At 42.3% G+C, this 27,521-nt stretch overlaps 4 protein-coding genes across 10 annotated transcripts; 1 reads left to right on the forward strand and 3 right to left on the reverse strand.

Moving 5' to 3' along the window:
• Nucleotides 1-242: 242 nt before the first annotated feature.
• On the reverse strand, nt 243-7,521 carry prph2a (peripherin 2a (retinal degeneration, slow)). Its single transcript, XM_061756910.1, has 3 exons — nt 6,595-7,521; nt 3,803-4,049; nt 243-1,054 (listed from the first exon to the last, which is right to left on the reverse strand). The coding sequence occupies exons 1-3, from the start codon at nt 7,173-7,175 to the stop codon at nt 845-847; spliced, it is 1,038 nt and encodes a 345-aa protein (XP_061612894.1). The 5' UTR covers nt 7,176-7,521; the 3' UTR covers nt 243-844.
• An 883-nt stretch (nt 7,522-8,404) lies between these two features.
• On the reverse strand, nt 8,405-9,570 carry tbcc (tubulin folding cofactor C). Its single transcript, XM_061756821.1, has one exon. The coding sequence runs from the start codon at nt 9,532-9,534 to the stop codon at nt 8,506-8,508; it is 1,029 nt and encodes a 342-aa protein (XP_061612805.1). The 5' UTR covers nt 9,535-9,570; the 3' UTR covers nt 8,405-8,505.
• Nucleotides 9,571-11,928: 2,358 nt separating this feature from the next.
• On the forward strand, nt 11,929-23,813 carry bicral (BICRA like chromatin remodeling complex associated protein). Of its 3 annotated transcripts, none has more exons than XM_061756773.1 (10): nt 11,929-12,045; nt 16,074-16,119; nt 16,252-16,300; nt 16,423-16,488; nt 17,000-18,139; nt 18,785-18,867; nt 19,246-19,391; nt 19,461-19,555; nt 20,900-21,002; nt 21,071-23,813. In XM_061756773.1, the coding sequence occupies exons 2-10, from the start codon at nt 16,079-16,081 to the stop codon at nt 21,436-21,438; spliced, it is 2,091 nt and encodes a 696-aa protein (XP_061612757.1). In that variant the 5' UTR covers nt 11,929-12,045; nt 16,074-16,078; the 3' UTR covers nt 21,439-23,813. The 3 variants fall into 3 exon arrangements, with proteins under 3 accessions (XP_061612757.1, XP_061612758.1, XP_061612756.1); XM_061756772.1 differs by lacking the exon at nt 11,929-12,045 and adding an exon at nt 12,057-13,918; XM_061756774.1 differs by lacking the exon at nt 11,929-12,045 and adding an exon at nt 12,056-13,918 and having other exon boundaries at nt 20,900-21,135.
• On the reverse strand, nt 21,126-27,519 carry si:dkey-21c1.4 (uncharacterized). 5 transcript variants are annotated; one of them, XR_009785731.1, is made up of 7 exons: nt 27,320-27,518; nt 25,614-26,408; nt 24,603-24,701; nt 24,389-24,505; nt 24,266-24,302; nt 21,361-21,426; nt 21,126-21,253 (listed from the first exon to the last, which is right to left on the reverse strand). XR_009785731.1 is itself a non-coding variant. In XM_061756782.1 (6 exons), exons 1-5 carry the CDS (start codon nt 27,327-27,329, stop codon nt 24,274-24,276), a joined length of 1,050 nt encoding a protein of 349 aa, XP_061612766.1. In that variant the 5' UTR covers nt 27,330-27,518; the 3' UTR covers nt 21,291-21,426; nt 24,266-24,273. The 5 variants fall into 5 exon arrangements, 3 of the variants coding, with proteins under 3 accessions (XP_061612768.1, XP_061612766.1, XP_061612769.1); XR_009785732.1 differs by lacking the exon at nt 24,266-24,302 and having other exon boundaries at nt 27,320-27,519; XM_061756782.1 differs by lacking the exon at nt 21,126-21,253 and having other exon boundaries at nt 21,291-21,426.
• Nucleotides 27,520-27,521: the final 2 nt, after the last annotated feature.

A 27,521-nucleotide genomic window follows, 5' to 3' on the forward strand; every position in this document is an offset into this window, starting at 1 on the left:
AGTGGCACACAAATACACAAACCACTCTTACTGACACACACACACACACACACACGTTTGTTAGGTCAAGGCATGTGAAGTCTTCCCATGTCCATCCATGTCAAAGCAGTAAAGAGCATAATTGCCTTGATCCGGTTGTGGACTTAATCGGGAGCCTTGTGGCCCTCACTGTGTCTCGGACTTCCTTGATGCGACGGCTCAAAGTCAAAAGACGACAAGACCACCATATTTTCTCACACAAACTCTGAAGTGATTTTATTGGTCTTTCCTGTTTTCTAGACACACAGCCCATATACATGCATTTACATAGACAGATTACATTATATATAGTATATATATTTTTTAAAAAAAAGAAGTTTAAATCATCAGTATTTCTACACTATGTACAAAGACCGCCACCCCGATGTTAAATATACAGAGACTGAATGATCGTCTGACAAAGGATGTGAGGGGCTTTGGGGGGGGCAAAATATTTAGCTGCCAAATTCATTCACAATATATTATTCCTATGAACAAAAATAAATAGATTTTCTCTTCAATTGTCCTGTGAATACCTCGGGTTGCTGTGACAGGGGGGTTGCATAGTAACCACCATCCCCATCCAAATCTCTTTGATTGGATCTTATTTGCAGGTGTACCTAATGGTGTGGACTCTTACATTTCATCCTCGTCTTGGTTAACTACGCCTCTGTATTTACTACACATGTACAGCAGATTTCGTTCAAGGAGCCAATAAAAAAAAAATCAAATCAATCAATCAACCATCTCACACGTCCCTTTAATCCCGTTTGGGGGTGGTAGCGGTGTCAGTTTTGGCAGGGCGTGAGGGGAGTCGATAGGTCGCTCAGCTCACAGTGGCTACGCCGCCCTCCTCGCCCCCCTCCTCCACTTTGCCGCCTTTGCCCACGGCCTTCATTTTGGCCATGATGTCGGTGAACGTTTCCTTGACCGTCTTCTCCAGGAGCCAGCCTTCGCTTTCGCTTTCAGGGTCTTCGGGGTTGGCCAGGGTGGACAGGGAGCTGTGGACGTACTGCAGGCCCACCGTCACGGCAACCTACGACAGGACGGGGAAAACGCTACTCAAATAAAGCGGAAAATGGCATGGAGTCACAATTCCATGAAAATTAAATGGGGTGGGGGGGGGCATGCCATTTTTCCTCAAAATGACAAATATAGACTGATATACAGTAAATCTATGAGTACTTCCACACCATCAACGCTAACTTTTGATTGCCTTTGATGAACTTAACTTCCAGGGAGTCGCCTTCGTCCAGGTTTCTAGAGCAAACTGTTGTCTGCTGGACTTAAGACATTACATAAAAGTGTCTGCAGCCAAGACAGGAAAAGTAGGGGCCAATTTAAAGCAGCCACCAAAACCCCCGGGTCTTGCGTCGACTTGTTTACAAGCTTCATCAGCCATGTCAACAGCACACAGAAGTTGAGCGAGAGGAGAGATTGATGAGGAATTGCTACTCTTTAGGGTATTGGTACAGGCGAGATAGTGAAGGGAAGGAGGAATGATTTTTGGGTTGTTTAGGGAAGAGACTGCAGTGAGTATAAATGAGGAAAAGGAAGAGGGAAGCAGGCGACGGAAATGCCAGCTGGGTCAAGTGTTGCTCACCTGGAACCATGTGATTAGGAAAAGTCGTTGCTCGACACTCTCCTCAAGCACTTCCTTCAATGTGCGCTGTATTATGAATATTAATTGTATGATTATACAGTACCAGGAACGGCTAAAGGTTTATAGAAAAATTTGATATTCAATATAATTTTGATATTCTATATTTCAGCTTTGTGCTATCGATGACTAAATAGTTATTAATAGGTGTGCAGGTGTGGGTATACTTATTGCCCCCCAGCTCGGACGAGAGGGTAGACTCCCTCCGCCTTCAGATGGGGGGACGGGTCCTGACTGTTGTTTGTGCCAATGCACCAAACAGCAGTTCAGAGTACCCACCCTTTTTGGAGTCCTGTGAGGGGGTGCTGGAGAGCGCTCCCGCTGGGGACTCCATTGTTCTGCTGGGAGACCTCAATGCTCACGTGGGCAATGACAGTAAGACCTGGAGGGGCGCGACTGCAAGGAACGGCCCCCCCGATCGGAACCTGAGTGGTGTTCCGTTATTGGACTTCTGTGCTCACCACGGATTGTCCATAACGAACACTATGTACAAGCATAAGGGTGTCCACACTTGCACTTGGCAGCAGGACACCGTAGGCCGCAGTTCGATGATCGACTTTGTGGTCGTATCATCGGACTTGTGGCCGCATGTCTCGGACACTCGGGTGAAGACAGGGGCGGAGCTGTCAACCGATCACAACCTGGTGGTGAGTTGGCTCCGAGGGTGGGGGAAGATGCCGGTCCGACCTGGCAGGCCCAAACGTATTGTGAGGGTCTCCTGGGAACGTCTGGCAGAATCCCTTGTCTCCGGCAGAACTTCATCCACGTCTCGGGGCAGGCGGGGGACATTGAGTCCGAGCGGACCATGTTCTGCGCCTCTATTGCCGAGGCGGCCGACTGGAGCTGTGGCCGTAAGGTAGTCGCCTGGCCTGTGGGACTCCTGAGGCAGCTGATGGGTACCGGCTGGCCAAGCGGAATACAGCTTTGGTGGTCGCTGAGGAAAAAACTCGGGCGTGGGAGGAGTTCGGTGAGGCCATGGAGAATGACTTCCGGACAGCTTTGAGGAAATTCTGGTCCACCATCCGGCGTTCCAGGAGAGGGAAGCAGTGCACCATCAACACTGTGTATAGTGGGGATGGGGCGCTGCTGACCTCGACTCGGGACGTTGTGAGCCGGTGGGGAGAATACTTCGAAGACCTCCTCGATTCCATCGACACGCCTTCCCATGAGAAAGCAGAGTCTGGGTTCTCTGAGGCGGGCTCACCTATCTCTGGGGTTGAGGTCACCGAGGTGGTTAAAAAGCTCCTCGGTGGAAAGGCCCCGGGGGTGAATGAGAGGCGCCTGGAGTTTCTAAAGGCTCAGGATGTTGTGGGGCTGCCCTGGTTGACACGCCTCTGCAACATCGCGTGGACATCGGGGGACAGTGCCTCTGGATTGGCAGACTGGGGTCACACTGACAAATAAACCAAGAACCCAAATAGACAGTATTTTTTTTTAGATCTTGTAGCACCCAACTTTTTAAAACATATTTAATGTGACTATTAAAAATAGTGTGATACCTTATAGTATAAAACTTTTAAACTTATTATAAATAATAAAATACTGATATCTTTTTTAAAAAAAGAAAAAAAATACTGACATATTGTAATATTCAACATTTTTTTCATTAAAATAGTGTAACATTTTGTAACCTCAACTTTTTTTATTTAAAAAAATTTATTCATATACTGAAATTGTGTGATATCATGTAACAAAAAGTGTGATATCTAGAAACGTTCAACTTTGTTTAATGCATAGTATTTCCTTAAACACATTTGCATGTACTGTACTGATGTTGGGACATGTTTAATTTTATTAGAATCCACGTGAGGCCAATAAAAAAAATGTGCTGTGGGTTGAAAATGGCCTGCAGGCTGGACTTTGTACGCTACTGTTTTTTGTACGTTTACGGCCCAAAATATTAGGTACACCTTCACAATCTTATGAGATCCAATCAAGCAAAATATGCACAGGTACGTGAGGGGTACCCTGAGAGGGGTTTCTAATACTCTTGGGGCAATTTTAGCTACATGAAAGGGCCTTATATTGAATCCATTATACTGATGAGGTGTACTTTACTAATATTGTGGTTGCTGAGTGGTCGTTAAGACATGCTGATGGTGTAATTGTTTTATGTTCCCTGACCTCTAGCAAGGTGACCAGCAGCACCAGGGCGCCGATAGTGGTCATCATGCCGCCATAGTAGTAGAGCAGAGCGTCGCGGCAGCCGCTCTTCCACACGTTGAGGTCCTCGGTGTAGTGGTCATAGCTGTAGTGCGCCGAGTTGTTGGTCATCTGCTGCTGGATGCACGGCCGTGGCGAACTTGGGTTACAGCAGCTGAAGGGCACGCCGTCCATCAAGTACTGGCCATCCACATTGCTCCCGATGCGGCTAGGAAACAATTATTACACTTTTATTAGTGTAAATAGTTTAAAGTATAGATTAATATGTCATTAGTCTAATTCATTTAAAGTCATCATTAAGTCTACTTCCGTACTTTCAATTTAAAAAAAAATACCAATAAGCTTTCTAAATATTGAGGGTTTTTTTTCTCTAGGTTTGTGTCGATTCGCAGTAATCCAGGTCATGGTAATCCGTAAACAGTGAACCAAGGCAACTGGACTCTTCTTGTTTGTTAAATTTGTTGTGTTTTTTCTTGTTTTACGAAAACGTCCAAATATGACCTTGGTAACAATGCTACTAGGAAAACAATGTAGTTTGCATTGTAAAAGAAAGTAAACAACAACTAAGATGCTACACTTACTTTAACATAAAAAATAAAGTAAATATCAATTTTTTTAAGTTGGGTATTTTTTGTTTTATATTGAAAATAAAATAAATGTCAATCAAACAAAAATGTTAAATCAAATAATTTTTTTCTTTTACAAATTTCATTTTTTTATGATTTGTATTTTTTAAAATACAATCCTTAAAATTCTTTCATGTGATCTGTATTAAAAACACAAATAAAAATGTAAACTACAAAATGTAAAATATATTTTCTACATGATTTGCATTACAAATACATGTGAATAAAATAAAGTTAAATAATGATATTACTATTTTTATGTGATTTGTATTTTCTAAGATAATTAAATTACAACAGATTGAGTTGATATGATTATTATTTAAAAAACACTAAATTCAGATCAAATACAAAAAATAAAAGGAAAACATTTTTAATATGATTAATGTTTCATCATTTTGTTCAGTAAAAAATAATTTACAATTATTAAAGTTATGCCCCTCTGAACCGTAACGGTTCAGCTGTAGGAACATCCTTGATTAACCATAAATAGAATTGAGCCTCAACAATGTAATGCAAAGTGTTCCGCGACAGTTGACTGACACTTGTGGGTCAGAGTCGGAAACACTTAATCCAGAATCAAACCGAGTAAACCTCTTTGATTGCACAGGAAACGCGATATATGGGTCAGTGCGCAGAACTGCAACCACTAAGGCCTTAAAATATTTAATGAACAACATTTCACCTTGACTTTCAAAAATGTCAACACAATCACTTTCCCTCCTTCTTGAAATCTTTGAAAAACTTCAACAAATTAGCTTTCCCAGAGTCCAGAGGGGCTGATTGGACAGGACGCTGATGCTTGAAGCGCTAATCATGTTGGGAACACTAAAACAAACTGGCACAACATTAGGTACACACCTCCAACTGGTGTTTTTAAGATTTTGCGTCTCCTCCTACGGTTAGGGGTTGTTTTAAAATTTTTAAAATATATAAAAATATATACTATACCTATAGAAAAAGAAGAAAAAGACAGAGGTAAGGCCAGCAGATGAAGTTTTACCCTAATTTAAGAAAAAAAATAATAATAGACCCGCAATATGACAGGATGGTTTTTATGAACCTGGATAGGTTTCTTTGGCACACCAAAAATGTTCATGGGTCATTTGTGACCTGCTGCATGTTTCATCATAAATGTCATCAAAACTGAGCATTTTTAATTGACTGACTCTTGTATTGACTTTTACTAGCAGGTGTACCTAAAGTTGTGGTGAGGAAAAGTATTTTGACGTGTACTTTAAATCCTCCCTGGGCTGGTTTGACTCCTCTAATTGGTTTCTGCCCTTAATCCCACACGACCACCCTCTCACACCCGACCCTGGCAAAACTGCCTAATAGCCTCCACCACTTACTCATTCGCTGTCACCATTTTCGTCACGCTAATCTTCAAAAGGGCGCGTTCGAATAACACACCTGCCCTTACCTACCTTCACCCCAAATCCACTTATACTGAACTCATCTTCAGAGTACCACCACCTCCATATCCCTCGGATCAAATGACCAGTAGTATTACTATATTAACACTATCAGAAGCGCTGACCTATATTTACAACCTCAATTCTAATATTTGTTCCATGAAATTGTATTAATTTATTCCCAACGGTCTATTCTTTGAATTTCGTAGTGTTCGTAATCAGATTTTGCCCTCTATGTGTTGCCAGGTCAATCGAATCAGTGCAGAGCATTCAGAATCAGTAGTGCTGGCTGATGTAACTTAAACTATATTAGCAATAGGACTGTGTCTTTAACCTGTGTCTGTTCTCTGATTGGTTGCTCTGAGCACGTCAAGTTCAACTAGCAAAACATATCTGTAGATTTGCACACATTAATACATTTAATAATCAGCATCTCTGGAGAGTGTGATGTAGTTCATTTATTTTGGGGTTTTTTTGTCATCTTATTAAATAAATATTGATTCTGAACTGCTTCAGATGATGTAGGTGGCAAAGTACCATGCTGTTATATTGCGTTTTTGTCACTATTAATGGTTTCTATAATTTTGTTGTGATAGTGGTGGTATGAAGAGGTGGATTAACCAGGTAAATCCCCACTGAAGGTCCAGGTACCAAGTGCACCGCCTGCCACTGCAAATGACACATCAAATTCATAGGAATATTGTATTCTACTCACTCTCTGACCTCCTTGGCCCTGAAGTCTAGGTAGCGGTTGCTGACCCACTGTATCTCGAACCAGTCCCGGAAGTTGTCGTTGCCGCAGCAGCGGAACTCCATCTGCATCAGGTCCAGCGTCCGCTTCATGTAGCAGCGTCCCGGCGTGTCCGTGTCCTTGTAGTAGCGCATGCCGTTGCGCAGGCCCTCAGCCAGCGTGAACTGCAGCGGGATGCGCATGATGAAGCACAGCAGAGCCGTGACCACCAGAAGGGCGTTGAAGACCACGCACACCACCAGGAAGGTCTTGAGCATGGGCTTCCACTTGACGAACTTGCTGGGGTCCAACGAGTCGTAGCAGACCTTTCCGCCAAAGGCGTTGATGCTGCACGCCACCAGCCCCATCAGGATGAGAAGGTTGGGCAGGAAGTGGCTCTCGTTGTTGTCCATCAGCTCCGAGCGCTTCCGCAGCTCGATCTTGAAGAAGAGGCCCATGCTGAAGACCAGCACGCCGGCCATGACGGCAAACCAGAACAAGAACCATACGCTTTGGGCGAGCTTCACTCGCTTTTTCAGATCAAACTTGACCTTCATCAAAGCCATTATTCAACAGGATGTGTCCTTTAAAAAAAAAAAAAAAAAAAAAAAAAAAAAAGTCCAGTTATATCCTAAGAAAACTTCTTTCTAGATGGTCGTTTTTTAGTAACCCAGTCGCGGTTTGAACTTTGACAGTCTCCTTTGATGAGTCAGTAATCCATCAGAGACCATTCCTGTTGTGCCCCGGCCAAGCCCAATTATGTTATTCATTTAAAGCCACCGCCATTCCGCCCCAAAAAAACTTCCCAGTTCGACGCGTTCCCTTTGCTTGGATTTCTCCAGGAGGATTTTTGCATGGATCCTCATGACTAAACTCACCAAGTTGCAGTACGTCATGCTAAGCTCCTGTAAGCGGCCTGATCCAATTTGCCAGAAAAAAATCCCCCTGCACAAGATCAGCCCGATTTGAAGTCGCAGCCCAGGGGACCCTTAATTGGTTTGAGTGATCACGCGGTCGCCTTGGTTACTTTCATGACGGGATCTCCAAAGACGAGCAGCATGGAAGCGACGCTATTCCAGGAGTCATTCACAGGCGCAGGTCCACAGGTTCAAAACAAAGCGGATGTCCTAACTGCTGGAGGCCATTAAGACATCAACAGTACTCGCACAAACAGTACGGCTAGTAATATTCCTGTGCACTCAGTGGACACTTGTTCAGGTACACAATCCAATGACATCCAACACAAGAGCGTCATCAAGAAAAAATTATATGTATTAATATAACAATGTTTATTATTATGGTTGTAGTTCAACCTTTCTTATATTGTTAGCCTAATAGCATTATTGCCTAAATAATTTAAAAATATATCTAAAAAAAATCAATATTAATTAAAAAAAGCAATGGCCTTGCTAAAAAGTGTATGTTTTCATGTCTGTGTAAATTTTTAGTCAGCTGCAAAAGTTGAATTGAGGCAACTGGACTTCCTGGTTTGTTATCTATTTTTTTCTGACACTTCAAAAATTACGAGAAAACTATTAGTTCTTAAGCACCTGTATTGGACTCATTTACATGCACAGGTGTACCTCTAATTATGAATGTAAATTAAAGAGTCATATATCTAAATCCCCTGAAAGTTTCACTTTAAAATAAGGTTACCGAGAAACCAACTTTAAAACCCACCAAATTCGCATATGTTGAAATAACAGTTGCACAGTAAATATAAAACTGCCCAAAAGAAATTGAGGCTACGGTCTTCACTTTGTTGGTAACATTCATTAAATAAATCAAGGACAACTTTTATTACAGCAGCTTTTTTAATTATTTCCACACATACCAACATTTTACAGTTGAATGAATAATGGTAAAGTTTGTCATTTAAAAGGCACTGAAGGGATCCTAAGGGTCCCACGTGGTCTTCCGGTCTGCTTCGGGAATAACCGTCCAGTTGGGCGATAGCGTCCCTGCGGCGAGCCAATTAAAGTCGTCCACCTGGTCCCAGTTGTTCCGCTCCGGGTCCAAGCCGGCTGCGCGGAAGTCCTCCTTCAGGTTAGGATAGGACCAGGAGTACGGCGCAAAACTGACGCCACGACAGTCCTCCACGATGGCACGGCTGGTGACGTGCAGGTAGACTCGGGTGTCTTGGGTGTTGTGGGTTCGCAGCTGCTGGCAGGCCAGAGCCATGGTGCTGCTCTCACAGCAGTCCACGAACACGGAGGTGGACACTGGGCCGCACAGGATCTCACAGCGGTCGATGTGCTTCAGGTGCAGTGTGCTCGGTGTGCCGTAGAGTCGCACCTTGCAGTTGGACAGGTGGGACAAGAGCACGTCCTCTTTATTGATCTCCTCAGCCGTCTTAATGAGGACCACGTCGCTCATGTTAGAGAAACCGCACTGTGCACTAGCAGGATCTCCATCCACTTGTGCGGCGCTGTGATCTGCAGGTGGTGAGACAACAGAGTCCTCCACCGTGGCGGCTGAGGTCGCCTTAGTGCGACCCCGGAAGCCGAACTTCTTCTTGGGCAACGCCTGCTCTCTTGTCTCGTTGAGGCACGTCTGCAGCTTCTGGAGGGCCACCTGGGCTTTCCGCTGGTCGTAGGTGGTCAGGAAAACCATGCTGTCGTTGAGGAACTTTTGCAACTGTACCGTTTTGCTCGTAGCCTCCTCCAGCCTCTGCGCCACCGCCATTTCGTCCGCGCCCAAGCAGCTGCGTAGCAGCCCCTCGACGGATGCCCGCTCACCGTTGAAGGTGTTGAAGAAGTAGTCAACGCTCTCCTTGGCAACCGAGTGGTTTTCTTTGGCTTCTTTCCGACGCTCCGCGTCCTCCAGCCTCGCTTTGTGAAGCTTCTCTAGCCGCTTCTTCATTTTAAACGCGCCCTTACAGCTCTCCGGCTCGTCCACCAGACCCACCTCTTCAGCCGCTTCCATGTTGTGGTTCGGTGATGACGTCAGTGATTCTTCTTCGCGTTTGTTTTAATGGCGGCCAGCGCCCCCTGCTCCAGATGGCGACACTACAACGTAAACAGTGAGCGTTAACCTGGCGTTTTGCAATTAAGTTTTCGTTTTATCTGTCATATTATTATGTAGCAATCTGTGAAAGTGTTCATGTTTAGTCCAAACCTAGAAAGACTTGTTAAAATTACCTTAACCTGTCGTAAGTGCGTTAGAAGAGCAATGCTCGTGTATTGTAAGCTGAGCAACAACCACGACCAACCGTGTTTCTGCATGACTTTAATATCTGATGTAAAACATGACGAGTGCTCTTTGACTAGGACAAAATGGAGGCGTGTAAGGATCTTCAGAAGGAGAAACCCTAACCAAAGTTTATTATTATTATTTTTTTTAAATATGTGGGACCCATTATAGTGAGGATAAGCAGTACAGAAAATGGATGGATGGATAGATGTATTTGATCCGTGTTTTGTTTTCCGTGTCTGGATGCTAACTGAAATGATGTATTGTCCCTACAAATGATAAAATAATAATTTTTTCCATAGTGCTTGTCCTCAAGTTAATGTATATGAAAGTAAACTTGTTGTCCTGTGTATGAAAGATGAGCACTAGTCAATGTCTGATCTTTTGTAAAAACAGTAACAGTTTTAACATAAACATCGCATGTCCTATTGGATTTGTTTATTTCATACCATAGAATAACTCACACACACTTCATCATAAACAGAGTAGGTCAATGAACCACACAAGATCCAATTGTGGTGTTTTTATTTCAATGATTATTCCCATGCAGACACTGTCCAAGACAGGAAAATGGCCATCACAAATACTGTATAGGTCAGTGATTCTCAAAGTGTTGTATTTAACTTTTAAATACAGTTCAATACATTTTTATTTAATCTTTTTTTTAAAACATTTAAGTATGATTTGCAAAACATTGTAATGGAGTCATCATTTAAATAGTTTTCTTTTCCAATCTATAAGTGCATTGATATTGTTCAAATTGTGCATAATGTTGATGTTACACTTTGTGTATTTAAAACAACCACATAACTATGCCTTAAAGTCCACGAGTTTATTCAACAAAGTGTCTGCTAGTTTAATGCAAACACATAATGGGAAATGCTATTGATGGGCTAACAAACACCATCAGCGTTGCAGTGTTGTAAACTCTGAAGAAACCGATATTTGAGTGCAAACAGTGGAGCAACACATATAGGCATATAATATAACAATACTCACAAGCATACAGTCAGGTCCATTGATATTTGGACATAGGCAATAGACAATTCTCATCTTTTTGGCTCTAAACACCACCACAATGGATTTGAAATGAAATGAACAAGATGTGCTTTAACTGCATATACACAAACTGTTGTAATTCCTACACCTTAAATATGCATATACAGTATAAAAACCATTGTAATTTCTACGTCGTTTGCCTTATTTAGATGTAAATATCCTCAAATTAAAGCAAAAGCAGTCATCTCGTTCCTTTCATTTCATATCCATGGTGGTGGTGTTTATACCAAAAATACGAGAATTATGTCCATGTCCCAATTTTTTATGGGCTTGACTTGTCTTCTTTATCCTCTGCGAAGAATGACTAATATTATATTGATTTGTCCATATACTACACCCAGGTGGCCGAGGCGCACACACCAGAAAGCGCAGCACAATATCAATTTCAGCAAAAAATGTGGCAAAAACGGCTGAATTTCTTTACATCCTATTTCATTATGTCAGTACTGTATGTTTTAATAAAGTATATTTTAGAATGTTATTTGTCTCATTAAAAAAACACATTTCAAACCTTTTTTTTTAGGGGGGGGGGGTAAAATGGATTAATGTTATTTCCATTCATTTCAATGAGGAACGATAATTCAAGATACGAGTGTCTTGAGTTATGAGCGTGACCACGGCACGAATGAACTCATATCTCAAGGCACCACTATACTTGGAGAGCTATGCTTTTTTTTTTCCTTTTCATGGTGATACTAGTGTCATTCAAACGACAATCAAGGTTTTGGCCGGCAGGGGGTTTGTGTGCACATTGGCGAATGGACAGGAAAAAAAGAATGATGAAATATTATGTATGTCAAACTTTTTGTCCTGTGTATAAAAGACGAGCACTAGTCCCAGGTAACTTTAGCCACACCTTTATAAGAGTCGCTTGTCATGTGTGACGTCACGCATCACAGGCCCGCCTTCTACTGTTGGGGAAAGTTCACTAATTGCAATACGGCGTCATTTTCAATATGCATTAATGAATGTATTTTTTAAATTTTTATTTGACCAAATCCCCCATCATGTCAACTTTTATTATGGCACAAGCAGGGGCGTCGTGCGGGTTGGGGGGAGGGGGGCCTGCTGGTGCTGCTGTGCCCTCCTTGAACTTGCTCTTCCAGCGGCGCGCGCGCTAGCCCCCACAGCCCGTGCAGCCATGGCGAGGAAACCCCGTTGACAAGGCACTGCTTTTTCATGACGGTGAGTTCCCCCCTTTGAGTGTATTATCATTTTGGGATAAAAATTGCAAGGGAAAAAACACACACGGCCTCCTTCCCTGTTCCTCCTTCGGGGAGGGTTAGGGAGACTACTTTGAAAATGGAGCCGAGGCAGCACAGTGTGGGGAGACAGTAGTGAGGCGAAATAACACGAGTGGTGGGAGAGAGGGAGAAGAAGGAGGAGGAGGAGAAGGAGGGGGCGAGCGAATTAAAAGTTGGCCAAATGGAGATATTGGGTTTCAAGTGGACTGGAGAAGGGAGTAAGAAAAAAAAGGGGTTGCCTCCGCAAGTCTTTATGTTATGCAAATCGGGATAAATATTTATAGATGAGTTTTTCCGTCGAATAGCGCTTTCAAATGGGGAGGGCGTCGACGACACCAGTGCGGGCTAGCTAACCGAAAAGCCGCTCGTTTTGCCGTCAAACGGTCTCCGGAGCGAACGAAACCGACGAGGACGAGGACCGCGTTCAAGAGCGACTACACCCGCCGGCACAGCCTTGGCTTCGGGGGAAATGTGACGTTTTGGCCGCTCGGGACGAGTGCGAAAGCCTTGCCCAAAACGCATCAAGGCAACCACGTCGACCGGCCCCCGGACTGCGAATGTGTCGATTCGGGGCTATTTTTGGAAATAAAAGCTTACAGGCCGCAAATTGAGCCGATTTTCTAGGCTTCTTTTTGAAACGGTTTTTGCAACGCGGACGTGTGACATGGCGTACCAACTAGGGCAGATTTGCTTTGAAAAGCAATTCGAGCTTTGTCCGGCACTTGATTGGCACCGAAGCTGGATTTTTGTCGGTGGTACCTAACGGCGATTATTTTATTTTTTATTTTTTGCTTATCGTTAGGCTTAAATGCATTTTTAGGCCATTCTACACGTCTGTTCTTCTATACGACGCCATTTCACAGTTCTTTAGCTACGACGCCATTCCAAACTTGTTCCTTTTCGTCTTCACGTTTGCCTTTTTAACCAATTCAAATATAAATGAGCGTCTTTTGAAATATTGTGGCCTTGATGTGTTATATGTATATATTTTATATTTGTTGTGGTGTTTTAAACAACATAATGGCTGCCCAACGATATATATATATATTTACCACAAGTAAAAGCTCCATCCCCCAACAATGACGATTCTCTGTGATATTTTCACTTCTTACGCTGTTTTTTCATTTGTTTTTCTCGGAAAACCGCTCAAAGAAGAGCATTTTGAGCTCAATGGTTGTTGGTCTGAGTAGTTCAAAGATGGAGGGTGAACGTGGCTGGCGCAGCGCTAAAAAAAAAAACAAAAAAAACGACTGTCTGGCTTTGATAGCAGCCATTTTGTTGTTCTAGCTTGTCCAGTGTAGAAAATGCCACTTAAGCCTCTCATTACTCGCAGTATGGACAATAAGCATTCCATTCTAATGCTGAAAAACTGTCCACGTTGCTCCTAAACACATACACAAGAAACTCAAAACACTGTTTATACTTGGTTGCTTTCCCCCTTGATTATTTGCTATGCAACACAACACACTTGATGGCTGACATAAAGCCAAATATCCATTATGTCTGCCCTTCAAGGTTATTTTGAGCATGGTGCAGTTGCTTCTACATGAGTGCCAATTCTCACCCTGTGAGGTGACTGGTGTGGGGCAGGAAAGTGATTTGTGGCAGTACTGTCACAGCAGCCATGTTGCCTGAATGAAGGCCATACTGCACGCCGTTGGTGATTCATTGCATCGGCTTTCTAGCTCTCCCGTACTGTGTGTCTCCTAACTTATTACCACAGTCATGTCGTCACCTCCCTCCCCGCAGCCTATCTCGTTACTGGAAACGTAAGGGTGTTACATGACTGGATCCATGCGGCCCGATACTAATCTGTGAGTGACACAAAGTAATGAATACACACACATTGGGCACAACATTTGGTACCCCTGCTCCCCATTCAATTCAACTTTACTCAAATAGTGCGAGATATCTATATACAGTGGGTATGGAAAGTTTTCAGACACCCTTAAAATGTTCACTCTTTGTTGTATTGCAGCCATTTGTTTAAATCATTTAAGTATTTTTTTCCCCTCATTAATGTGCACACAGCACCCCATATTGACAGAAAAAAACACAATTGTTGAAATTTTTGCTTATTTATTGAAAAAGAAAAACTGAAATATCACACAGCCATAAGTATTCAGACCATTTGCTGTGACACTCATATTTAACTCAGGTGCTGTCCATTTCTTCTGATCATCCTTAAGATGGTTCTACACCTTCATTGGAGTCCAGCTGTGTCTGATTATACTGATTGGACTTGATTAGGAAAGGCACACCCCTGTCTATATAAGACCTTACAGTGCATGTCAGAGCAAATGAGAATCATGAGGTCAAAGGAACTGCCTGAAGAGCTCAGAGACAGAATTGTGGCAAGGCACAGATCTGGCCATGGCTAAAAAAAAAAACATTCTGCTGCACTTAAGGTTCCTAAGAGCACAGTGGCCTCCATAATCTTGAAATGGAAGATGTTTGGGACGATCAGAACCCTTCCTAGAGCTGGCCGTCCGGCCAAACTGAGAAATTGGGGGAGCAGAGCCTTGGTGATGGGTAAAGAAGAACCCTAAGAGCACTGTGACTGAGCTCCAGAGGTGCCGTCGGGAGATGGGAGAAAGTTTTAGAAAGTCAACCATCACTGCAGGCCTCCACCAGTCGGGGCTTTATGGCAGAGTAGCTCGATGGAAGCCTCTCCTCAGTGCAAGGCACATGAAAGCCCGCATGGAGTTTGCGAAAAAAAACACCTGAAGATCATGAGAAATAAGATTCTCTGGTCTGATGAGACCAAGATAGAAATTGCTGGCCATAATTTCAACAATAGTTTTTTTTCTGTCAATATCGGGTGTTGTGTGTACATTGATGTGGAAAAAAATTAACTTAAATGATTTTAGCAAATGGCTGCAAGATAAAAAAAAAAAAGGTGAAAGATTTAAGGGGGTCTGAATACTTTCCGTACCCACTGTAAGTTTGCCAAACCACTTTACATATCATAAGCATCTTATACCTCTACAGAAGGGGGAAAAGTACTCACACTTTGTGCTAAAGTTGACATATACAGATACTGTGTAAAAAGACTGGTGAAAGTGTTGATTAGACTCCTTAAGTAAAAAAAAAAAAAAAAGTGCAGACTCTATGTACAAATGTAAGCATGCGTTTTTAGTATACATTTTATACAATTTCTATTTAGATAAAGTGGCAAAAAAATGTTTTAATTTCTAGCTAGCTAGTGTTGGCTCAGCAATGTTATGGGAACATGTTTTAATGTGAACTGACTAACAAAAATCCTAAATTAGCTAATGATAACTGAAAGAAATACAGGTTACTTGTATTTTTTCAGATTTGACATATTATTATTATTATTTTTTTGAATGCCAGAAGCTTGAGGTTTTTAGGCTGGTACAAGACACAGAACATTCTCAACAATTCATCCTTGGAGCTGACAACAGTTGTCTTAATTAAGGTCCTGGATGGGGAATAACTGTTGCATCATCATCGTTAATGCTCTCTGGTTCATGTTGCTCCATGTCGCTGCTGTCCCTGTTTTTTTCCGCCTTACAAACCCCCAAAATTAAAATCTATCAAGATAATCTCATTACCTTTTAGGATTTACGTCTTTTTTCCATTGTGTCGCCATCTGTGGAGGTTGAAATAAGTAACAAGTCTCTTTTGACAAAGGAGTAGAAAGTACATCTGTGTGCAAATGTAGGGAGTAAAATAAAAAGTCATCAGAAAAATAAAAAAGTACAGATACCTGATCAATCTACTTAAATACAGAATGAAGTACTGTACCTCTAAAACATGCAACCAAAATACTAGCAAACTACAGCTGCTATGACAAACTATCAATAAAACTGAGCATTATTATATGTGAGGAGGCAGTATTAATGCAAACCTTGTACATAATGAAGTGTCCAGTGAGTGTATGGCAGTGAAGTAATCTTTTAAAGTGACTTTTAAACACATTTCACCTGGTTTATTCTTTATCTTGAGGTGTCATGGACGATGAGGACGATCGTCATCTTCTGGATATCTTAGGGTAAATAAGCAACAACCAAAAATAACCAACATTTGCATTTGATAATAGCGTTACATGAGCATGGGACCTTTTCCATTTTTGTTCAATTACTCTTTATGGTCCTTGACCTTGACACAGTTACTTTGTTTTCAGTGATGTGGATGCATTGAATGACTATCTCCACGGCAACAACAGCAAGTCTGTAAGTGGCTTTAAAAAAAAAAAAAAATGTAAAAAAAGATATACTGCCATAAACATTTGGCATGTTAAAATGGAGCTTTCCATTCTTTTGAGGTCAGCGTTACAGTGTTCTCTCTCATGCAGATTGAAGAGGACGATGTAGCCAATGCTGCGTACGGCTCGGATGCGTCTTTCTTCACTGGTGATACTGTGAGTATGCGGGTTTGAACCTCTGGTTCAAAATAAATTGTGGTTTGCTCTTCGTGGAGAGGAATGTAGACGTGTCATACAATTTTATTGCCATCGTCCTTGCCAGTTATTAGTAACAGCTGGCACTTTTGACAATAGAAATGATCAATTAAATTGCTCGTCTTGATGTTTATTCAATATAACTGAGACCTTGTACAATAGAAATAAACATGACTAGAGATTATCCACTAAAATGAAAAAGAAATATCCATTGTGCAATGTGGAGTGCATCGGGAAGTTTTCACAGTGCTTCATTTTATCCACATTTTGTCAGGTTACAGCTTCATTTCCAAAATGGAGTAAATTGATTTTCACCAGAATTCTACACTATCACACCTCTCCGTATTTACAGTATCTTCATAACCTCCACTGTGCAAAATAGAAATGAACAGAACAACTAAAAATAAGTAACACACAACAAAATTCCACAGCACTTTCCATCATTCTTCAATTCTCTAAATGCTTTGTTTAGGCAAATGCTGGAATCAAAGATGGCTCCTCCACAATGGCAGAGTTTGGCGGGGATCCAGCAGGAGATGGCCTCCAGCTCTCCAGCAGCCACTCCTTTATCGAGGACCAGCTGGGAGCCAATAGCCCCCCCGGAGGCGGCGTGGACCTCGGCGAAGACCAACCCTTCGACATCCTCCAGAAATCCCTCCTGGAGGCCGACATCACGGAGCAGACGCTGGCACAGGAGGCTTTGCTGGACGCCCAGCCCGCACCCACCCTCGTGCAGCCCCCCGTACCCTTCCCTTCCCAGCTGGTCTCTGGGGGCTACGGAGGGGGTGTGGTTACCACGGCGGCGTTACCGACCGGACAGTTCCTGCAGGGTGTGTCGCCGCTGCCTAATGGCTCCACGCAGCACATTCAACTGCTGGGCTCGTTCGGGGCGGGAAGCGGAGTCATGACCCTGAGTGGTCTGGAAAGAACACCTCAGATTGTGCTGAGGCCGGCGGGCCCCGTCAGCGCTGCGGGGTCTCCGGCTCCGGGCGGGCAGGTGTTCGCCCCCACCCAGGGGCATCTTGGCCAAGTGGGCTTCAAGAACATCCCCCTCCAGAATGTCATCATCCAGAGAGGTCCGGGAGGGACCCAGGCTCTTGTCAGGCCGATCCAGCCTAAACCGCATCAAGCTGGGGCTCAGACTGTCTTCAGCCTCCAGCCCACGGCCTCCAACTTGTCTAGTGTGGCTAACAGTGCTACAGCGCAGTACACTGCCAATGGCTCGCTGGTGGTGGATCAGCAGCAGGCGCAAACCAGCATACAAGCGGGACAGTTCTTGCTGCCCACTTCTTTGGCCATCCACAACGGCCCCCCCACGGACTCCGCTGCTCAGATCACCGCCCACAACGCGGTGCAGATTGTCGGCGGGCAAAAATTTACAGCTCAAGCAGACGGGCAGCTCATTTTGAATCAAGGCGCGGTGAGCGGCGGCACGACGCAAACTTGGAAGGGCGCAGCGCCCACGGGGTGCGCCCCCGGCCAGCTGGGGCTGGTCAGCCAGGGGCAGCTCCCGGGTAGCCCCGTGCAGCGCCTCCTAGTGACGCAAACGCCCAACTGTACGTCGTTGTCCCCTTTACCAAGCACGGTGACGCCAGCGCAAGAACACAGACAGGTGAGGGTAACATGGGAATGTTGCTTCTTCTGGCTGTGTTAGGAATCACTCACTATCCACTATATAATGCACTATGTAGTGAGTTCGCCATTTTATAGTGCTGTTCGAATATGTAGTGACAATAAGTTATCCACCTATGTAGCGCCCTCAATGTAGTCCACATTGCATTATGAAAAGTAGGACGCAATCGATGCAATATATCCCATGATGCATTACGCTGATGAAGAAGAAAAAAATAGTTTCAGTTTCCGGGGTATTTTTTTGATTTTCATTTGACCGATGAGTGCACAGGCTGACTGGTTAGCACATCTGCTAACTGTTCTGGGGACCTGGGTCAAATGCGGACTCACCTGTGTGGAATTTGCATGTTCTCCCCGTGCCTGTGTGGCTTTTCTCCGGGTACTCTGGTTTCCTCTCACATCCCAAAAACATGCATGGTAGGTGTGAATTTGAGTGTGAATGGTTGGTTGTTTATGTGCCCTGCGATTGACTGGCAACCAGTTCAGTTGGCTCGCAACCCTAGTGAGGATAAGCGGTACGGAAAATGGATGGATCCAGAAACCCTATATCGTGACTAGGGAATGAGTAAAGAATTCCAAACACAGTCTCTTCTTTCCAATGATGGGTCACTTTCTGATTTCCCAGAATGCTTCAGGATCTGCCATTAAACAAGTGCAGCTCAACGCACAGAAGAGGCCCGCCCCCGCACCGCTGACTAAGGGAGGAATGTGAGTTCTGCCGTCGCTCCTTGACACCTCACACAGAAGAGATAAACAGAACAACTAGAAATAATCCAGTCAAAAAGTCCAAGACACGCTTGGTCACATGCACACGCTCAATGTACGCGTCATGATTAGTGTAATCGTTCCTCGCCGGTTATTCATGATACCGACACAATAGAAATAAACACGACTAGAAAGAATAAATACAAATGTAAAAAAAAAATCAACGGTATGCTCAGGTACATTATAAAGTCAATGTGATTACTCCACCAGTCATTAATGATATCTGCCGCCTTGCAGAGTAGAATAGAATAGAAATAAACAGCACGAGTGTAATTAATCAAGTCAAAAATGCCAAGGTTTTCTAATTTTCTTTTTTTTTAGGGTTTTACAGCAGCTAAGGGAACATCATGAACGGGTAGACACGCCCGACCGGAGACAGTTCATGTCGTTCAGTGATGTGCTGCAAAGGCTCCTGCCCTTTCACGTCTTCCAAGGCACGCCGCCCAGCCAGGAGGAGTTCTCACAGGGTACCTTGATTTTCTTTTTCTGCCATTTTAGGCTAATCACAGCTTTAATGTTCTTCTTTGTATTGCCAGTGGATGAGGAGTTTGATTCAGTTGCAGCGCACGTGTTGATGAGGACCCAGGCCATGATCAATAAATACAGACGACTGCTTTTGGCTGAATCTGAGGTATTCGACGCTTGCCATTTTTATGTTGTAAGGCATATCTGTATGGAAACCTTTTTAGCTATCCATGTAACTTGAAATGTTCTTATTCAGTACAGACAAATGTCTCCACCCGGTTATTGTTAATTATTTTCTCTCTTTTAACATTTGTATCCAAACAACATGGTTTATATATATATATATATATATATATATATATATATATAATAAACATTAAAGCTACCTGCCTTTGGTGGTGTCATTTCTTTAATGAAAAGATGTAATTAATTTGAATTTGTACTTAAATATTATTTTATTTATTTGTATTATTTAAGGCGGCACGGTGGACGACTGTTTAGAGCGTCTGCCTCACAGTTCTGAGGAGCAGGGTTCAATCCCCGGCCCCGCCTGTGTGGAGTTTGCATGTTCTCACCCGTGCCTGGGTGGGTTTTCTTCGGGCACTCCCGTTTCCTCCCACATCCCAAAAACATGCATGCTAGGTTAATTGACAACTCTAAATTGCCCGTAGGTGTTAATGTGAGTGCGGATGGTTGTTTGTTTGTATGTGCCCTGCGATTGGCTGGCAACCAGTTCAGGGTGTACCCCGCCTCCTGCCCAATGATAGCTGGGATAGGCTCCAGCACACCCGCGACCCTAGTGAGGAGAAGCGGCTCAGAAAATGGATAATTGGATGTATTATTTCATTTTAAAATATATACAAATTGTTTCTTTACATGTTATGTTTTTTTGGAAATACCTTCTTTTATAAAAAAAAAAAAAAAAAAAGTCCTGATTAATAACCAAAAAATAAACATTTATTTTTGTTGTTGTGGAGATTCGTTTTAATGGCATGGGGAGCCCATCTTATTAATTTATAAATAATATATAAATAAATAAATATAAATGTGTCCTCTCTATTTAGCGTATTGTCCCTGGCATAATAAAAAAAATATTTTTTTTACATTTCTGTTTTTAAGAAAAAAAATGAGCTACCTGCTCTTGTTGGAGATGAAAATGTTGTATTACTTCATTTAAATAGAATTTTTACTTAAATTTGTCTTCCTAGCATGTCATTTTCTGAATGAAAAACCATCACAAATTTTGTATAACCACATTATCTCAGCTGTTTATTTTTACACATGGACGCATTTTATTTTTATTATAACATTTCTGTTGTTTTTATCAGCTTGTGACTTGTTAATATCAATGTATTTTATGGAATAGTGAAAATGTATAACATTTTTACATCACAGATGAAACAGCTTGGATTTGTGATTTAACGTCGACTCTTTTGCGACTGTTGAAACCTTCTTATTGTTATCACATTTGGCTGCCATAAAAAAAATGTTGTCACTTCCCTGCGGGCAGCATTCCAGTCCTTCGTCAGAGATGGTGATGATCGATAGGACCTTCAACCAAGAGGAGCGCAGCTGCCTGACGCAAGACAAGCGCATGCTCCTCGTGGATCCAGGTAGCAATTGTCCACTTCCATGTGTTGTGAATCCATTTTCGGTCTCACTGTCTGCTCTGTTCTCCCAGACACTTTCTTGGATGACTTCTGCTGCGGGCTGAAATCCAAACGTTTCCAAGATCCCATCCCCTCTCCACCACCGCCGCCGCCGCCCACCACAGACACGGAGAAGCCGGCGTACAGGACAAAATCGCAGCCTGGCTTTGGCGACCCAGGAGGACGAGGCGGTGGCGACAGACTCCAAGCTTCACCTGTGGAGAACAAGAGCGTCCTGGAACTGAAGCAATCCCAGCAGCAGCGCTCAGGGCAGGAAGGTAACCACTCATCTTTTGCAACAACAGAAGGGGGGCACACGCACCACCAGACAGCGTCGCCCCCGCAGCTGGACCCGGACTCAGCTCTGGAGGCGGCCGTTAACAGCATCCTGGAATGTTAACAAACCACATGGAATTCTGTTGTCGTTCATTAGTGAAGTTTGTTCTGGTCTTTATGTAGCACTATCTTTGTTTTATTTGAGCAGATGCAGGGGGTCCTCGGTTTACGATGGAGTTTCAATCTTGGGTAACCTGAATTTGAACACAAGCTGAAACGCAGAGTTTTCTCACTAAACTACACTACATATTAGTAAAGACGTAGTTACAGTAAATATTGAAATGAAAAACACTTATTGGTCATAAATAATAAACATTACAATTAAAAACAGTAAGTACGGATCTAAATGAGTGCCTTAATGTGCCGCTCGACGCCGTATTCTTGTGCAAACTAGTTTATTACATGCTATTCAAAACCTCAAAATGTCATAATTACAGTCAATAATTGTGTGAAAAACACCTAGGCTAGAAATATAAAATGAGAAAAACGAGCGTGCCTTATTGTGCCATGTGTCGCCATATTGTTACGCTGCTGTGCAAACTCTGACATTTTGTGATGCATGTAACCTCAAAATGTCATAATTACAGTATATATTTGTTTGAAAAGCACTTTTAGGTCATGAATATAAAACATTCAATGAAATACAGTAAGTACGGTGGTTACTGAGCTTGTCTTGTTGTGCTGCATGGCAACCTAGTCTAACACTGCTGTGCAAACTAGTTAATTATACGCCATTCGGAAACTCAAAATTTCATAATTATGTCAATATTTGCTTGGAAAAAAAACCTAGGCCATTAATGTAAAACAATCCAATGACAAATCCTAAGTACGGCGCTAACTGAGCATGCCTTATTGTGCCACGTAATGCTGTATTACGCTGCTACACAAACTAGTTCATTTTGCGCTGTACATAACCTCAAAATGTCGTAATTACAGTAAATATTTGTATGAAAGACACTTCAAGACCATAAATCTAAAACAAACCAATGGAAAACAGTAAGTACAGCACTAATTGAGGAGACCTACTTTTGCTGCGTGACCACGTATTCTTACGCCGGTCGCAACCTGGAAATGTCGTATGTCGCATAAACTGAGGACCCCTGTACTCTGGAGACAGGCACTTCTAATCACCTACGACGCTGTGGGAATGTGTGCAATTGAAAGGATCCATAGTGTTTATTTCATGGCCAGTTTGCTCACTATGGCAACTCCGTGCCTCCGGCTTTTATTTCAAAGGGTTTACATGAAGAATCCTACATTTCCTTGACGAATTGCACTAAAAGCCGTTTTCATCGGACTGCACACAAGCGGCACGTAAGCCAACATGCCATAGCCGCTCATTTTTGTTTGGCATTTTCTTTGGCTGTTTTCCCTTTCTTTTGTACCTTAAAGGTACGCGAGCCCCTACACGCCAAACACGCAAACTTGCCTATCATTTCAATGTGTTTGCGCTAGGGGGAGATTAATCCTCAGATTGAGGAAGTTACTTTGTTCATTTTTTTTTTTAATCACTGTTTTTATTTACTTTGGTTTTAAGATGGAAGGTTCAATGATTGTACGCTTTGTCTTGTCTGCTCCCCCCCCCCCCCCCACTTCTCAGCAGCACAACCAAAAAAAAAAAAAAAAAAGCATCTTTTGTTGACATCACACAGCACTAAAACTACATTTTGTTTATGTATGAAAAATTAACCCTGAATGATTAAGACTGAATAAATTAAATCCAATACATTTCTGCCCAAGTTTAAACCTGCTAATAAACTTCAACAGAAGACTGAAGGCTTTTTTAAAATGTTTATTTTACAACCATTAGTGCATTTGGACGTCTGTCTCACAGCTCTTAGGTTTGGGATTCGAATCTCAGAGTTTGCATGTTCTCCACATATTCTGGGTTCCTCCCACATTCCAAAATCATGCATTTTAGGTTCATTGAAGACTCAAAATTGTCATTAGGTGTGTGCGGTTGTTTATCTCTATGTGCCCTGCGATTGGCTGGTGACAAGTCCAGGGTTTACTCTGCCTCTTGCTTCAAAGTCAGGCTCAAGCTCACTTGTGACCCTAATGAGGTCAAGCACTATAGAAAATAGATGGACAGATAGTTCTTCTAGCCACAGCTGTGCATTTGACTAAAACATGTCTGGTTTTAAAGCAAGAAGTTTTTCTTAAGCCACGCGTTGCCATTTTGTTGTCATCAGTATGCGGCCCCATGCTACTTGTTCCGCTTTCTACCCATATTGTCAAACTTGATCTGTATAGTTTGTCATTTTCTATAAACAAACAAAACCAAAAAATATTTATAATTTTTGTATGGAAGAAGGAAAAAAAAAAAAAGAATGTAAAACAAAAAGAAAATGGCAATTATTTTGGATTATGTTGGTGTCACTTGTTCAATGTTGTGTTGCCCACAGCAGCAACAATAAATTCATTTTGAATACAAATAAAGCAGCCGAGTCTCCATTGCTATTCTGTTTAAGCATGCATAATGACAAGCTGCGGCGGGGGATCAACCTCAAGAGACAGGTCTGGATATTTGCACCATTGCTACATCTGCGTTCGAAGATTTTATCCATCTAAAAAATCTCCCTGTTCCCTTTTAATCCTCTTACAAAACCAGCACACGTGATGCATGACAAACAGCCCCACGTTTGAGCACACGACTCAACAGTAACGCAGAGTGGAGCCCTGAGGAACTGCCCAGATGGCTGTGACTAATAAAATGACAAACAACCTATTCCGACTGTTCAAATTGGCAATGATTTGTAAATAACTGGTGAGAGGGGCGATCAAATTAATTATATGAAACCAACATTGTGTGACCAAGCCACATTTTTTATTTTTTTACTCAATTATTTGTAGTTGGTGTTTGTATTTGTGCATGGGAATTTTTCATCTACCTCTGATCTTAATGGTACTTCCTCCAGCGTTCATGCTCTAAAAAACAAACAAAAATTTAAGCACTTTCCTCCTAAATCTTGACACGTTAAAGACACATGTGTTTATACGTTTACATTACTTACTAAGATGAGGGTAAGACCAGACGTAGCTAAGCACACAGTATCCGGCCAGCAGCATGCCAAGGCCCCCCACACCGCCTTTCCTCACGTCGATATACTTCCTGTAGTACCACTGCCAGCCTGTGCGGGAGGCACAGTGCACGGTTTTAACAGACCAATGAGCAGGGGTACCTAATGATGTGGCTATATAGAATATGTTGTCATCTTTTGTATTCACTTCTGTGCATCATTTCCACTGCGTCTCCTGGGCGACGCGGCGTCCTGCAGGCCAGCCACTCAGGAAGCTCCCGTAACGTCACCTGACCCAGGGTCCGCCCTGCACAGTAAAATAAGAAACGCTGACAATGAGGATGTGGTACGCTTTTGACCCAAATGTTACGAGACCATGGGAAGTTGGAACATTTCTGGACAGTCCCTTTCAAGAGGCTCCATACACTGGATCCTAAGCCAAATTGAAGCAGTATTTTTAATCAAAAAAATAAAAACTGAATTACCAAAATAAAATTTATTTTCATATACTGTAAATTATGATCAAATAATATATAGCACTTATATTTCACTTTATATTTTACATTTATAAATGCAAAATATAATCAATGTTTTTATAAAATCCATAAGAATGGGACATTTTTATTTAATCTATTAAACAATGTCCAGGACTATAGAATAATAAAATGCATAATTTATTATTATATTTTGCCTAAAGTGATGAATTTTAATTTAAAAAAATAATCAAAGTGTACAGAACCTATAATAATGAAAAACACTTTAAATTATATTTTGCATTTATAAATATAAAAATAAAATAATACAATAAGGAAGCAAAATAATGTTTGGAACAATTATTTGTATGGTAAAGAATTTTTAAATAAAATGTTCATTACTGTGCAAATAACTAGGTAAACAAAACATTTAATTGCATTTCACTATAGCAATGAATGGGCAATTCAATAAAAATAATTAGTGTCCTTTGTCTTGTCTCCTGCATTTCAAAGTAAATGTATAAATGAAAATCAAATTGCATTTGAGGATGGTCCTCTAACAGGGTCCACACTGACCCTAGGTCAGATTTAAGCACTTCAAAGATTAATTTGTTTTCAATTTAAAAATTCAATATTATTTTAAGTTATATTTTACATTTAGAACATTTTCTGGGCAATTTAATCTATTAATTGAAATGTAAACTAATATATTGATTTAACTTTGGACCGTACTGCCAAATATTAACCTGAGGAGTTGTCTTTCCGCATTTCCATTGACGTGAATGCGTCTCCGCCCCTGGACTGGAGGTCGAAAAAACGTCCCGGCGACATAGAGGAGAGTTCTGTCCGGTGCAGACCCCCTTTGGATGTTTGGAGGTCGGACACAGGCAGAGGCTTATGGGAGGTCGCTTTATACCCACAGGAATCATCTTTAAGCAGAAATGGTGACTCTTTTGGTTGTAAAATGACGCTCGTACTAGCTGGACTTAAATCTGGACTAGGTTTAGTGGTTTTTTGTGTGGTTTTAATCTGGATGGCAAGCCTGCTGGTCTTGGCCCAGCCTAATGTGCTTCCAACGTGCTGGAGCGTAATCCTGGGTCTCTCCTTCCCTATGGCCACTGTTTCTTTTTCTGTGGATTTGATTTGTTTCTTTTTATAGGCATTTTTGGGTTTTGGGGACTCCGTGGGTAACAAGGTTTTGGATTTGGACTGTGCGCTTGTGGCCAGACTTTCTGGTACTGTATTCAATCCTGTTGGAATCTGGCTGGACTTTGCTGCCTCTATTGAGGCGCGGATGCCCTTCTTTTTGGGTTTAGACGTAGACAGAGGTGAAGTATTTCCACTCTTCCCAGACACCTCTGGAGACATCTTATTGAGCGGCAGCGTCTTCCTCTCCTTCGTTTTAGACGAGTCTGCTTCTAGCTGACCGGATGGCGTAGACGCAGCAGGCCCACGTTGACTCAAAGGGGGCTTGGCTGCCTTGCAATGGGGCAGGTGGCTCTTTAACCTCTTGTAGGAATTCCCACAGAATGGACACACCTCTGTAGTTGGAACAGGAAAAAAATATGATTGGAATGGAATTTTTATATACCGCATGTTGAGAGTTACACGTGCTGCTGTCATATGTTGAAATTAGTAGCAATTACCCTCGGGCACCTTTCAAAATTACAATACTTCCCTACTACTGTACGGTGCATCCAGAAAGTATTCAGTGCTTTCAGTTTTTGTAGAATTTTGAGGGGGAAAAATACATTTTTTAATAAGACTAAAATAAAATGTGCTTTAGCTACTTGCTGGATTTGCTGTAAGTTTTTTTTTGTCACAAGCAAAAAAAAAAAAAAAGCATAATTTCAGCAGTGCCTCGAAGTAAAATATTAAGAGTGATCCAATCCATTATCAAGTCAGCCTTTTTCCACCTTAAAAACATTGCCTACTCTAGGCTACTGCAACAGAGTCCTGTTCAAGTTCAATTTTGGGCTACTCTACCAAACTCTACTGCCAGTATGTCCAGAACTCCACTGCCAAGTGTTCTCGCCCCCATTGGGAGCACCATCACCTCCACCCTCGTGCACCTTTCACTGGCTCCTAATCTAGTTCCAGATAGTCGCTGAACTTCTCCTAATGACTTCTAAATTCCTCCACGCCTTGGCACCACCATACATCACCGACCTCTGTCATCTCAACATCCCTGCCCGGAAGCTGCCGCACAACTTCTGGTTTGTCCAAAGCACATATTAAGTAACATGAACAGACACACGCGCACACACACACAGATAAGCCCCAAAAATTGGTAAACGTCCTTGGTTTACATAAATAAAAGGTATTATTACAATGAATATTACCTAAACTACTACTACAAATAATGATTTATTATTAGTAGTAGCTACTAAAGTTAAGTATTACTATCATTAGAAGGTAGTTTGTCACGTGACGTCACGTATTCGAAACTTACCGGGGCCCATTTCGCACGTGCCAAGGGGAAACAATAAAATAATTTATAAAAGTTAATTTATAAAATTTTATAATCGGGAATTAAACGTATCTTAGTTTAGAAGTTACTAATTGCTCTCAACGCCGACAGACTTTAACAGTCATGTTGTGACAGGCGAGTGTAGCAAGGACCCCTGGTTACACTTTGGTGGCCAGTCCGAAGC

Source organism: Phyllopteryx taeniolatus, chromosome 19 (genome assembly GCF_024500385.1).
Source record: "Phyllopteryx taeniolatus isolate TA_2022b chromosome 19, UOR_Ptae_1.2, whole genome shotgun sequence".
NCBI lineage: Eukaryota > Metazoa > Chordata > Actinopteri > Syngnathiformes > Syngnathidae > Phyllopteryx > Phyllopteryx taeniolatus.